The sequence below is a fragment of the Lissotriton vulgaris genome, chromosome 10 (genome assembly GCF_964263255.1).
Source record: "Lissotriton vulgaris chromosome 10, aLisVul1.2, whole genome shotgun sequence".
NCBI lineage: Eukaryota > Metazoa > Chordata > Amphibia > Caudata > Salamandridae > Lissotriton > Lissotriton vulgaris.
The window spans coordinates 448,800,304-448,814,248 of NC_141698.1; the positions used below are offsets into that span (position 1 = coordinate 448,800,304).

The following is a 13,945-nucleotide window of genomic DNA, read 5'->3' on the forward strand; positions in this document are numbered from 1 at the left end:
ATACATATTTATGAAGTTGTAAATTTAGGAATTTTGAAAACACCTTTTTCAGTGTTAAAACATATATTTTCTACAGAAGAGGTTGTTGAACCTAATCTCTTCAGGCTGGGGCCAACACTGTGCACTAATTGGAATTAGAATGGTTAGACTATGCTTAACTTTCATTGCTAGCATGTTAATAAAACAATGGGCAATGGTGAGGGCTAGTCAAACTATGCAATTCTGTGGCGGTTACATTTACTGCATAATTATGGATTCAACCCACAGGCACACAAAGTTGTTTCTGGCTCAAATAGATCTAAATAATAATGCCAGATAATGTGCTTCACTGCATAATTTAGTCCTCCATTATTGCATTATCCTAGTGGACAGCACAATGGTAAAACTGCAGAGTAGATTGGGGGTGGGGGCTGTTATTTTGATAATGAAAACCATATTTCACGAGGACTTGTGAAATATTTCCTTATTTTAAATGCCCATGTGAAATAAGGGTTTCTGTCCCACTGCCTTTTGTACAATTAAAGCACCCAAACATGCCAATGAAATATTTATGTTGTGCTGAGGTGCGAATACATTGAAATTAACATTTCTTATTCAAGAAAACGGAGTACCTGCGTGAGAGATCAAAGACTTTAAAATGAGCCAAGTCTGTTGCAACAGCCAGGAAACTCTGACATACATCTAAAATAACTGGATTCCCCTCAGCCTCTGAGAACACCAACAACTGCTTGACAGTACCCTGCAAAAAAAGAACACACAGGTCCAATAATATCTAGCAAAGTATCCTAGCAGAAGGTGATAGAGCTTTCATTTACATATTATCCCTAAAGATTTAATTAAACAGTTCAGTCTGAGACACAACATTATATGTATTACTGTGCAAAATAATTAAGAGCCCGACGTACAATTCCTTCACAAAAAGTGTGTAAATAGGTTGGTTACAGAATCACACGGGCGAGGGGGTGTCACAGAATGACCGGATTCAAATTCATGAGCCAAGTCGAATTTTGGGACCATCGGTGATTGTATGATTGCCCACAATCACAGGGCTGGTAGCCGGCAAGGGTCAGCAGACCATGTATGTGATTGTGTTTAAATTAAGAAAACTGTTTCTTTTAAATACAGGTAGTTTTTCTTAAAGGAAATATGAATAAATGTTTTAAGAAACCTTCCTGTTTGCAAATCAACTTCAACCCTAACTTGTAAGTTTAGTAACTTATTAGTGGTTCTCAAATCATTCACACATCACTTTATAAATGGAAGGGATGACCACAACATGCGCCCTTTACACATAGCTGTTCGTAATCAATTCCTGAATCCATTTACAGATTCAGGAAAACATTTCCGACTTGGTAAGTGGTTATGGTAAAAACAAAAAAATGTTTTTAACAGTCCCAAACTCTCTGATTAAATCAATTGGAAGGTTTGTAGCTGTTTAAAAGTTTTGTACATGATGCTCTTTAAAATCCTATTTCTAGAGTTGAATTTTTCAACATCATTGTGCCAATCTCCCAATACCTCCAGTTTGTTGTGTAAAACTGAATTGTGATCCTGTGCTTAACATTTAAATGAGAGTTTTAAAGATTAGAGTACTTGCAAATTTATACTAATCCCAATTCTGAAGGTGAAAACTAGCAACTCTGCGATAATACATCGTTGGAACAGAGTCCTTGGAGCCCCCCAGGTCCCTGCTATACCATGCACACCCTATGTCACCACAGATTCTAATCAGTACTGTTGATTCTGTCAGGGTGAAGTCTGTATCGTGTTGTCTCTGCCTTAGCCTTTAGTGGTGAAAAACAATCCAAAGTCATATTTGGAGCAAAACTTCAGACTCTGCATTTTTCTAAATAAGCAAGCTCCCCACAATGTTTGAAAGAAATAATCAACCAAAGCAGCAAGGATACCTGTGAAAAGACTTCTGGTGCCAATGAGTTGAGGAGTGCACTAAGACCCTGAGAAATTATATTTCACGCCCTGGGAGCGTATATTTCAAATTTTTACAAAACAGGATTCATGGAACATGGAGATTTATGGTATGCTTTAAATAAACACTAGCTTGTAGAACAGTAAGTACATAGTCAGATAAATCGGGAAAACATTTGAACAAAATCTCTTAGAAGTTTGGTAAATAGAGGGTTGGAAAACACTAATGGCAACTAGAAGTAATAAAGAATAGCAAAGTGAAGCATACAGTGGAAGGGAAGGTAACATGACAAAAATTGTGAAGAGGAAAGGGGTGACACTGGAGCTTGGGTTAAAAATGTGAAGGAACATGAGAAGAATGAGGGGTTAAATGGGACTTAAAGAGCTCGTCATGATGCACGGTTGAGCTGTGCTGATGACGAGCTGAGCTCGTCATGAAAGAATGGAAATAATCAAAAGTCAGCACAGGAGGGGAAAACACCTAGCAGCCAAGGTGTTAAAGTCGAAGGTGGAAAGGGAGGAGGATAAAGGTAGAAACAAGGAGAAGGGAAGCAATGAAGGTAAGGGCAGGATATGACAAATGGGGAGAGCATAAGAGGGCTATGTAGTATACAACAGATGAGTGGAAGAAAGGTAATAGAGGTTAAAGGGAGTACGAGTGATGATAGGCAACAATGACTAGTGAAGCTTGCATTTACGGTTCAACAGATTTTTATTGACACTTTTGACTGAATACAATAAGCAACTCATCCATATTCCACCCCATAAAAAAAACTCCTGGAACCCCTCAAGTACCCTCTTGATAAACTAGACAGGGTCTTGAAATGTTCTAATGTGAAGTCCTCTTAATACTCAGGAGCATGTTACAATGTTAGTAAAAAAAGCCACTAGTCTGCTGCCTAACCATCAGAAAACTACGCTCCAATTCATTAGGATCATGCACTATTTTTTCCATTCCTAAAATATGCCATATTTTGTGATACTAAACTAACAACAATGGGGAAACAGTCATACCACTAGAGGACTTTAGGACCCCTTATCACTGAAATGCCGAACATATCACATAATAACATGCTTAAAATATCTTGACTTTTCCTTAATGCCATACTATGTGGGTCAGTGGCCCGTTTGCGCTACACGTCTTCCAATAGGTGGCTGAGTGATTCGTTCTATAGGAGTGCAAACGGTGGTGTATCATGCCACTGCAATACCATCTTTACATCTGATTCGACCCACCAACACTAGAGCCACCTTTCATGAGACTGAGTATTTTCTTCTATTCTCCATCCTTCCAGTCAAATCCAACTGTCCACTCTCACGCATTTTGGAATGTCCATTCTTCTAATGAAGGGATGTACCACTGAGTACCATAGTTGAAGTCATCAATCCCTTTCAGACTTCTACAAATCAGAATCTTGTTTTACCTGTTCTAATTGGTCTATTTTCCCCTTTGAATAAATCACCATTTTCATACATCACCTACAACTTCTATGGCAGTAACGACGGACAAGACGTGATTGTGTCCCTCCCCCAGACGATTAACCACATGCTCCCTCCCTCTCCAAGAAGCCTTTCTTAGGCATGCTGGTTGCTTCATCTGTATCACCTGTTTTGTTAGTTTCCTGGCTTGAACCTGCCAAACTAGTGAGCAAGCAAGAGGAGATTATTTCCACTTGACTCTGTCCCACCGGTCAAATTGCTTCGACAGCTCTATTAGGGTATTTTCTGGATTAAGTAGGTGAAGTAACAGAGTGTAATGTCAGAGAGTGAGGTGAGGTGGCATATTTGACTTTTAATCTTGGAGTTTCTTGTTTTTGCTAAAACCTTAACTTTGGAATTTAATTGATGAGTAATTGCCTATTTAAAGGTATGGCTACTCCTCAGCTATTATCAATCAAGCTTCTTTTTTGGGTGAGCTGATGATCTGATCTTTTAACGTTGACTTCTCGTAGACTCTTATTGTGCTGTGGCTGCTCTTGATTATGTGAAAAAATTTTAAAAGTGTACTTTTTAAAATTCTTACTGCACACACAAGGAGTAAAAGAGTGGCAAATAATGTGAATGACGAATAGTGAAGAAGAGAGTTTGAAACAAGTTCTCAAAGGATCTTTCTTGTTAGTAAACCTGCACAACTGTGTTAATTGGCATTGTGTGAGGCAGTGTTTAGCAAACATCTGTCCCAAAGGTATTAATGGATTGATCGAGCTATTTTAATCCAACACGCTCAGGCTCCTTATCAATTGACGTGGTGCTTTGCTTGGAAACAGCGATTTATACCATTCTTGTCCACTTTAATTTTGTCAATATTATTTGCTTTTACTGCTCTCAATGCCTTTTAATATTACTGTACAGACTATCATTAAAGGACTAATGAATAATGTTAAAATTACCGCAACACATACCTAATTCATCTAATGCTTCCTGAATTAATTAATTTGATCATTTAAGGCAATACATATAGATGTTTTAATTTTTATGTAGTTGTATGTATGTATGTATGTATTGGCATTTATATAGCGCACTACTTACCCGTAGGGTCCCAAGGCGCTTCGACCGCTGCGAAACCCTTCCTGGCTTCCCTGAGAGATGGTCCCTTAATGGGTATCTCCAGGGTGAGACCAGGCATCCCCGGCGGTCTGGTGGGGCCGTTAGTGAAGATGAGGCAAGCTAATGCCCAGAGTTGCCGAGTGTGATCGCTGATCAGAGTGGGCACCGAGGCGAGAGAATTATCGAGTCCGCTGACCCTGGTCCAGAAACCTGCCGCGCCGGGAATCGAACCCTGGTCCCGGGCCGTCCTCTGCTCTCGGGTCTGCCGCCTCTAACCAGTGAGCCACACTACTTCACCTAAAAGTTTTTTACTTCAAGTAAAAGCTTTAATGGCCTGACAGTCAAAGAGCTAAAAAGCCAGAGAGCCTCATAATCTGGGATGCACAAACCAGTTTTACAGCATGGCTATAAAAGAGTAGATCCAGATCAGGTATGCAAACCTCTGAAAAGAAATTAATTGAGCACTATCTAAAATGTGCTGCTAATCAAGTTACAACAATAAAAAATGAGGCTGAAAAAAGATCTACAGGACGATTATAATCTATATAATCTCCTGGGGAAAGATGAGCGCTAAGAAAACAAGTTACTTACCTGTAACTTTGGTTCCCCAGTATTGGTAACTTTCATAGATTCCCATGCTTTGTATCATTCCCCGTCGTCAGCCTGGGAGCCTCGGTAATTAGAAAAATACCATAGCAGTATATACAAAAGAGAAAGTAAGGCCTAGGCCTCGTCTCATTTTGTAGCATATCTTCTTCTTTTTGTAAAAGAGACCAAAACTTTGCAACAAACAATCAGATTAGCCACACACCCTAGAACCCTCCTGAGCGAGCCTCAGAGCCTCAGATTTTCGTAGCCGTGTGTAACAGTAACCACATCTGCTGAAGGATGAGCTTTCCCAGGTGAGGAATGTGGGCGCATGGGAATCTATGAAAGTTACCAATACTGGGGAACCAAAGTTACAGGTAAGTAACTTGTTTTCATGCCCCAGTATTGAGTGACCTTTATCTTGTCCTGGAAAGAGCCTTTCACTTGGCGCCATTGCATGTCTAGTTCTTCTTGCAAGGGGCGCAAACGCAGTCTGCAATGCGGAACTAATGGTATGCAAGATGAGATCGACCCTAGTAGAGATTTGTAAAGACGAACTGTCAGGGACTGTCTCTTTTGTAATTTGATGGCCGAGAAGATTAGCTTTTTCTGTCTTTCCTACGATGGAAAAGCTTTTCAGCTTCTTGTATCCAGAATGGAACCCAGAAACTTCACTCTCCTGGATGGAAGAAAGACTGATTTTTCTTTGTTGAGATGCAAACCTAGATGATTGAAAAGCTGGACGCAACTTTTGACTGCCTTTGTCATTGCTTGAAAAGATGGAGCCTTTATCAACCAATCGTCTAGGTATGGGAAAACTTCAAGAGATTGTTTCCTGAGGAATGCTGCCACCGGAGCCAAAACCTTTGTGAATATCCGAGGAGCTCTTGGTTACTGTGAAGCGTAAACATTTTCTGTGAGCTGGGTGGATCGGAATGAGGAAATATGCGTCCTGGAGATCTAGAGTCGCCATGTAATCTCCTGGATTCAGAAGACGCAAGATATCTTGGAGAGAAACCATCCGAAAGGAGAGTTTTATGAGATAGGTGTTGAGCTCCCTCAGATCTAAGATTGGGTGCCACTTTTCCTCCGTCTTGCGAATCAGGAAAAACCTGGAATAGAACCCTTCTCCTTTTTGAGAGAGTGGTACTGGCTCTATCGCTCCCTTGGTGAGCAGTTGACGAGCTTCGAGATGGAGAAGATGCAGATATTTTGATTCTGTGGCGCGAGCAGCTCTTGGAGGTGGGAGGTTTTGAAATTCTAATGTATGGCCAAATTGGATGATATTTAGGACCCACACATCTGTTGTTATGATCTTCCAGGAATTGAGAAAATGTGTTATCCTGCCCCCCACTGATGTCACAGGAGGTAAAGGACCAGTAGGCAGAGCCTGGAAGCCGCTATTATTGTTTAGAGGTATCTCTCCCCTGACGTCCCTGTTTACCTCTGGAAGACTGGCGCGAGAAAGACGCCGATTGGTTCTGGAATTGAGAGTACTGAGGCTTAAATGAATGAGAAGATAGTGAATAGGAGGAGTAGCGTTGTTGATAACCTCCCCTATTCGTTGAGAAGCCTTTTCCTCTTGCACCCCGGAAAGGCACCTTACGATATTGAAGTGTGCCCAAAGACCTTGCCGTCTCTGTATCTTTCTTAATGTCCTGTAAGGCTTCATCTATATGCTTGCCAAACAGCATATCCCCATCAAAAGGCAGATCCAGAATTTTATTCTGCACTTCAGGGTGAAACTAGGTCGATCATAGCCAACCTTGACGCCTCAGGACCGCTGAACCTGCTAAGGAGCGAAAAGGAGTTGTTGCAATATCCATTGCACAATCTATAATCTCAGATGAAGATTGTTCACCCTCCTCCAGGATCTTTCTTGCATCCACCTTGGAACTCTCTGGAAGCTGATCAATAAACGGAGAGAGATCGCACCACATTTGGCGATCGTAGCGCCCCAAAATTGCCAGTGCGTTAGGCTGGACATAGAGCAAAACATCTTGCCCACATTGTTCAGGCGTCTGCCCTCCTTGTCCGGCAGTGCGGTCAGGGGTGATGCTGGGTTTTTTGATTTTCTTTGAGCCATTTGGGAGATAGCCGAGTCTGGCTTCGGTTGTCCAATTAGACAGGCAGGACTATCCTCTGGAGCCTTATATTTTTTCTCCAGACGCGGTAGAACCGGGATTACAGTAGCTGGAGACTGCATCACCTTCTTTCCCTCACTCCAAACGTGCTCTACGATAGGTATGGAACGGACAGATTTTTTATAAGGCTCTTTAAAATCGTAGAGGAAGCAGTCTGATTGTACCACTGGAACAGGAAGGCCAAACCTTTTAAACGCTCTCTCCATAAGATTATGGAAACCCCCTATGTCAGCCGGAGGCGAATCCACAGGGTCCAGAGATGGTGACGCCGGATCTGGGATGATATAATCGTCCCATTCTCTGTCAGGATTTCCACATTCTGCTCCTCGTCAGGATTTCCACATTCTGCTCCTCGTCTGAGGAATCATCATCGTCATCATGCACTGTAATAACATCTTGCTTCTCTGCTAAAGGTTCCCCTTCAGGCCTTTGAGAGATGGATGCGGCAGAAGTAGCAGGAGACTGCGGAGGTGGTAGCGGAGGAGATTGTATGGATTCAGAGGGTTGAGATGGAAACCTCCTCTTGTAGTCCAGCAACATCAGTTGCAAGTCATTTATTAGTGAAGATGGCATGGCCACCATGCCCTGCAGAGATGGATCGTGAAATCTATCACAAGGAGTGAATTGCTCTTGTGGATGCTGACCCAAGTAATAATCATCCGAATCCGAGTCCTGGTATTTCACCTGGAGTGGAGACGGACTTTCATCCTCGTCAGAATATTCCTCCTCCAGAAGAAGTGCTGGAGATAATGGTGTCACCCTACGGAGCGATGTCATTTCTAGTGTAATTTCTTAATAGAAATTTTGACTTTTTGTTTCATCGACAGTACAATCGAAGGTGTCGTCGACGAAGGAATTGTCGTCACCGGTGAAAGAAACTTCATCGACGGTTGGCTGGTCGTCGACAGTGGGCTGATCGTCGACGGTACCGTCGACGAGGTCGACGCCAGAATCATTGTCGCCATCGACATCGTCAACATCTCTTTGTCGTCGTCGACATTATCGTTGGCGTCATCACCGTCGACGTCGAGGTTGTCAGTCTCATCGATGACACAGAGGTAGGATGTATCATCGACGCAGTCATTGTCGACAATGTCGTTGGCGAAGCTCTTAACGACGGGTCCGTCGATGGAGCTGAAATTGAGACTGAATTAATTTTTGAAGTTTCCGTCGACGTACCTGAGGAAATCGTCGTCGACGGATGAAGTTTCTTCTCCCCTTTTGTCTCCTGAGGTGTACTTGAAGGTTTCTTGAAAATTTTCTGCTTTTCAGATGGTGAAGAGGTAGCAGAAGGTCCTTGAGTTGCCTTCTTAGCAGATGAATCCTCAGGAGCAGATCCCTCTTTCTCCTTTGCACCTTGGTGAGGAGATTCTTTGGGACTAAGCCTTTTAGAGCTATCAGAGGTCTTTTGAGAGGCCTTAGCAGGGGGTTCAGTGGACGTAGAAGGGGAAGACCTACCCCTTTTTGTAGACCTCCTCGAAGATGTTGCTGAGGAGGAATCTTCACTGTGACTAGAAATTACCTCTTTCCGTGACTTCATCTTCTGTAACCAAGTCAGATGTTTTCCTTCCCGGTCTCTCAGAGTCTTTGTAGGGAAGGTCCTACAGATCTTACAATCAGTGGCCTTGTGATCCGGGTATAAGCAATAAATGCAGTCCTTATGTTTATCTTCAATATAAAGCCTCTTCTTTGAACAGGTTGCACAGGCTTTGAATAAAGCTTTCTTTTCTGACATTCTGAAGAGAGAATAGATGAAGCAAACCAAAGTTTAAAAGAAAACTGAGCAGAGCTCAGTGGAGACTCCCTTAGCACAACCTGCAGAAGAAAATCTGAGGCTCTGAGGCTCTCTCAGGAGGGTTCTAGGGTGTGAGGCTAATCTGATTGATTGTTGCAAAGTTTTGGTCTCTTTTACAAAAAGAGGTGGATACGCTACAAAATGAGATGAGGCCTAGGCCTTACTTTCTCTTTTGTATATACTGCTATGGTATTTTTCTAATTACCGAAGCTCCCAGGCTGACGACGGGGAATGATGCAAAGCATGGGAATCTATGAAAGTTCCAATACTGGGGCAAATTATGCAAATTACTCAAGTAAAACAGAATGGAAACGACAAGAATATAGAACCAACATTTTGTTTTATAACACTTTATAGTTTTTTAAGGCACAGAGCAACACACACAATGCTGATCCGTACAGAGGATCACTTATACATTCTCAGACAGTAGCCACATGTAACCCACCCCCTGAAATAAATACAGAAACAGTGTCTAGCCCGAAGTTTGACCACCATTTACCCCATATCTTCGAATGCTTCCTCAGGCCCAGTATAGCGGTTCCTTCCTTAAACCTTGTGGAGCGGTCCATGCCCACCCTCCACTCCTTCTGCCTCAGGTCACTGGTGACATCCAATATTTAGCCACGTCTATTTTTGCCAGCAGTGCGCCCAGCCCCACTAATGTGCGGTCCCTCCTAGGGGCCCGCAGGTCTTCCTCCAGACTGAACAACACAATCTTAGGTGACGCCTTGAGGGTTAGGCCCAGCACTACCAACAGCGTGGCAAATATAGACAACCAGTATTTGTGGATAATACATAGAACCAACTTTAACACCAAAAGTAATGACATGTTGGGAGGCAAACTGAGTCAATAAAAGAATTGGAAAGGCAGGAAATTATGCAGTACTGAGTATACAGTAGAACCCTTGTAAAATGTCTTTTTTAAGAATAACCAAGTCAGAATCATGGAGGACACAAGGGGTAACATATCAAAACGAGTAGAAAGACATTCAGGATAAATGGGATAATCAATAGATCTTTGCCCAGGCTCTAGTCCACTAACTTCTAGCTGCAGATTTCCAGGGAATGCTGACTCATAATCCAATCAGAATTCCATCAAGTTCTAATGAATATAAGTTAGACAAAATCTCAATAATTAAAGCAATTAGCGTCAGCAGCTACTCCTCTGAGCTTTTGAGCTTGAAGGCACTGTGCTCCAGTATGGACAACAGAGCTGACCAATGTGATCTGGTGCCACTTGGCCTCAGGGGCAGATGGAAAAAATGGAATTCAGCTCAGATTCTGTTAGTCCTAAAAGTAATTCCTGCGAAGGCGCTAATTCTCGGGGATGCAATCCAACAATAGGATACAAAATAAAACCAAACTTGGAGATATAATTTGATACAATAAAAAAATTATTTTCAGTCTCATGTTCAGCTTCGTTAGTACAGCAACACACACTGGTGAACTCACTATTGGTAAATCAAAAAGAAGCAGGAATGAAAAATCATAAGTCAGACTTAAAAAAACAGAAATGCTAATATAATTATGTTAGACCCTAGTTTCAATGAATTTTTAGACAATACTCAATTGGATAAGACAGGAGGCACCATGGACAGCCAACAGAACATGTTTGCCAGCAGTGATACAATGGCAGAAACATTCAGTTACAGTAGATGCTCCTTCAGTGACATACAATTGATGCACACATTGATTTATTACTTAATAGGAGGAAAAGAAATGATACCTAAGATTACTGATATGAACGAAAGGATACAATTAGGACAAGACAACCACTGCTTTTCTGGAAACATTGTTGGTAAACTAGGCACTCTTCCAAGCATTCTGCACACAATGATGAGATTTGAGCAAAAGATCCAGCAATATAGGATTGCCTATCGCAGAGAAAAGATTTGACTGGGGGAAACACACTATTACAGGAAACAAAGTTTTAAGTCTACATTACTCACGGGACTGAATATAAATGTTTGCCATATCTCACTCAACTTAATTGCTCTCTGCAATCTTCTACGGAAAAAGAGATGACATCCAACTTTACAGCAATTACTTCTCAAGTGTGACAAAGGTGATTGCCCAAAGTGCTGAAAAGACTTAGCTCACACTGATTAGAGTAAAAGTAATAGCAATTTCCAAAATTCCACCATTGGTGGATTGCAATGTCCATAAGGACGAAAGTAACTCAAAAACAACAATAGAGAACAAAACAGGGGACAAGCCATTTGGTAAAGTTATGTCCACACTAAATAGAAAGGAATTGGAAATACTAATGTTAATGAAGTCAAACCAAAACAATCTGCAAGATTATTTCTCAGCCCCACCTAAAAACAATGGGAAAAATACACCCAAGTTTCTGTAGAGATAAAAAGTAAAATACCGTCATCAAATGGACCTAGCAGTGCAAACCTCAGTTCTACAGAATACACCAACAAAGGAACTCTAGAGGCCGAATGTCCCCAGATATATCCAAAAAGGTTCTCTGACAGAATATTGTTGCTAAAGATATTTTGTGGACAAAATATTGTTTCACAAATATCGAGGCCCAAAATATCAAGAAGGTAAATGCAAATAGGTGGGTATAAATGTATTATTCTTAACTCCACATCTATGTAACTTGAAAATATATATATTGTCATGGCACATATAAGTGGAGTTATTTTTAGTAAAATTTTGCATATCCAAAGAAACGTACCATCACAATATTTTTGTCCTCAATATTCTTGACACAATATTTTGTCAATTGTTTTTGAAATTTTGTCTAAGCACTCTTGCAAATGTAACCCACTTTATAGGGTCAAAGGGGAGTTTGGTTGATTAGAGTTTACCAACTACGTAACTAAAGAAAGTGGCTTAATTCAAAATTACAGCAAGGCAGGACAGCGACCACCATCCAATATTAAAGGAACTCAGAAAGCCAATACATTGTTTACAGCTACTTCAAACAGTTGAACCAAACGCTCAACTGGGCATGCCACTCTCCCTCCTACATGAGAAGTGGAAATACCAATGTGGAGCAGCAAAATGAAACTCAACAATCAATAGTGTTAATTAGTACGAGACTATAAAGGATTGGGAGGAGGCTATCTCATCATTACCAGATTGCTTTTTTGAAACACATAGACCAGGAAACAGGGGTATGTATAACAGAAAGGGGCTGAAAATTCACTGGTATACACAGGACTTGAGATTCATGAACATTAGATTGAATCAATTAACAAGTCAATTAAAAGAAATGCACAAAATCTGCCAACTAGAACTCAGAGCAGATTGCAAACAAAATGCTGGGAAGCAAAGACAACCCATTATACAGAAAGATGGGTCTACGTTACCAGATGGTCCTTCATTCATGATTGCAACAAATCTTGTAGTTAATTTACACTCTGCAATGGCCCGTTTCCAGCCATAATAACATATATTTGGATATTTGGGAGTCTGATCGTTAATCAATAATTTGGATAGATAAATCAATGAGACTCAAGTTGGAGAATGCAGTGCGGGTTTCGAGATATCTACCCAAATGACGACAACAACTTTGAAACAAGCAAAACCAACTTGTGTCCAGCACCCATTTGAGCTAGTCTCCCAAAATATGATCTTGAGTTATGGTCCCAACCTTTCGTAAAACTAGACCACCCTAGAATCAGATATCATTTGAGAGATATGGAGAGGATCAATTTTACACCCAATTTATAGGAAAAAAGAGAAGGCCAGATGATCCACAAAGTGTTTAAATTATAGAATTATGGGACAGTGAAGCAAAAATATGTGCCTGTTACCTCCTTGTCAAACTATACGATTGGACAGTCTAGTACAAATACTACTATACGAATCTGGTTTTGGAAAAGGGTCTGAGACACTTGATAACATCATGGCCATTAATTTGATGCAGTTTTCTACACAAAACAAATAGGCAGAAAGAGAACATCTCATATTTGAGAACATTTGGGTGATTGTCTATACAAACTGAAACAAATTGGCAGCAGATGAGCCTCCTGTAGCACTCGCTCAATTTGATAGTAGCATGTCATGCTGTGATGACACACCTCGTTCACATTGCTTTGAGGAAAACTTAGTATTTAAGGCCAGGAAAATATCCCCATCCTAAGATGCGGGGAAGGAGGAACCAAAAAGGGTCAAAGACGGGAAGATAACTTTGATGACATAAGGGGGGAATAGAGGGAGGCTTTGATGGGTCCTTTCACTAGGAAAACCTAGACACTGACACTCTTATGGATGTTGTTTTACCTATTTATTAACCAAGTTTTACTGGAAGGTCCACCTGCCTCCTTAACCTCATGGAGCTCTAAAAAGGACCATACTAAGTAAGGTAAATTAGCAAAAATCACATTTTATAGTAGCACACAGAGAGTATGTGCACATTGCTAAAGTAACTGTGATGGAGGCTCACACTTTGTGCTGCTTACACACTGGTTTGATGTGAAATAATCCCAAGGATCACTTGGAGACATGTATAAGGATACACACAGATATATATATAATGATGTTGTGCTTGATTAATTCTCTCTGTCTCTCAATTACCTACAGAGAAATGCTAACATAGGGACTAAATGGGTCAGTACGTATGGCGAGTATCAGTATGGTGAATGGAAGTTTCACAATTGAATGTACACACATAGGATACTAATGGGATCCTTGTGAGGTCCTGACAAAATCCAACTAGGCTCGAAAGGGATTGGTGTGATGGCTGAAACATGCTGACCCAGGGATACAGAGGATACTAATTTCCTTTGTGCGTCCCCACCTGTTTTTAACTCTGTCAGGGTGCCCTTTGAAAACAGAATTAACTCTAAAGGATACCATGCACTATTTAAAATCTAAGATCCTACCCAAAAACCAAAGAGTGCCCTTGTCTACCAAGGTTGAGCCTGTCCAAATACACTAGGTATCTGGATGAGGATTCTATGATGAAGCATGCCCCTTAGAATTC

At 41.1% G+C, this 13,945-nt stretch overlaps 1 protein-coding gene across 1 annotated transcript in view; it reads right to left on the reverse strand.

Annotated features, from left to right (window-relative positions):
• IFT140 (intraflagellar transport 140) overlaps positions 1-13,945 on the reverse strand; it is a 1,373,663-nt gene that overhangs the window by 678,554 nt on the left and 681,164 nt on the right. The window contains exon 13 of the mRNA XM_086941301.1: positions 612-739. Coding sequence (XP_086797427.1) covers positions 612-739 — 128 coding nt within the window. The remainder of the gene's footprint in view (positions 1-611; positions 740-13,945) is intronic.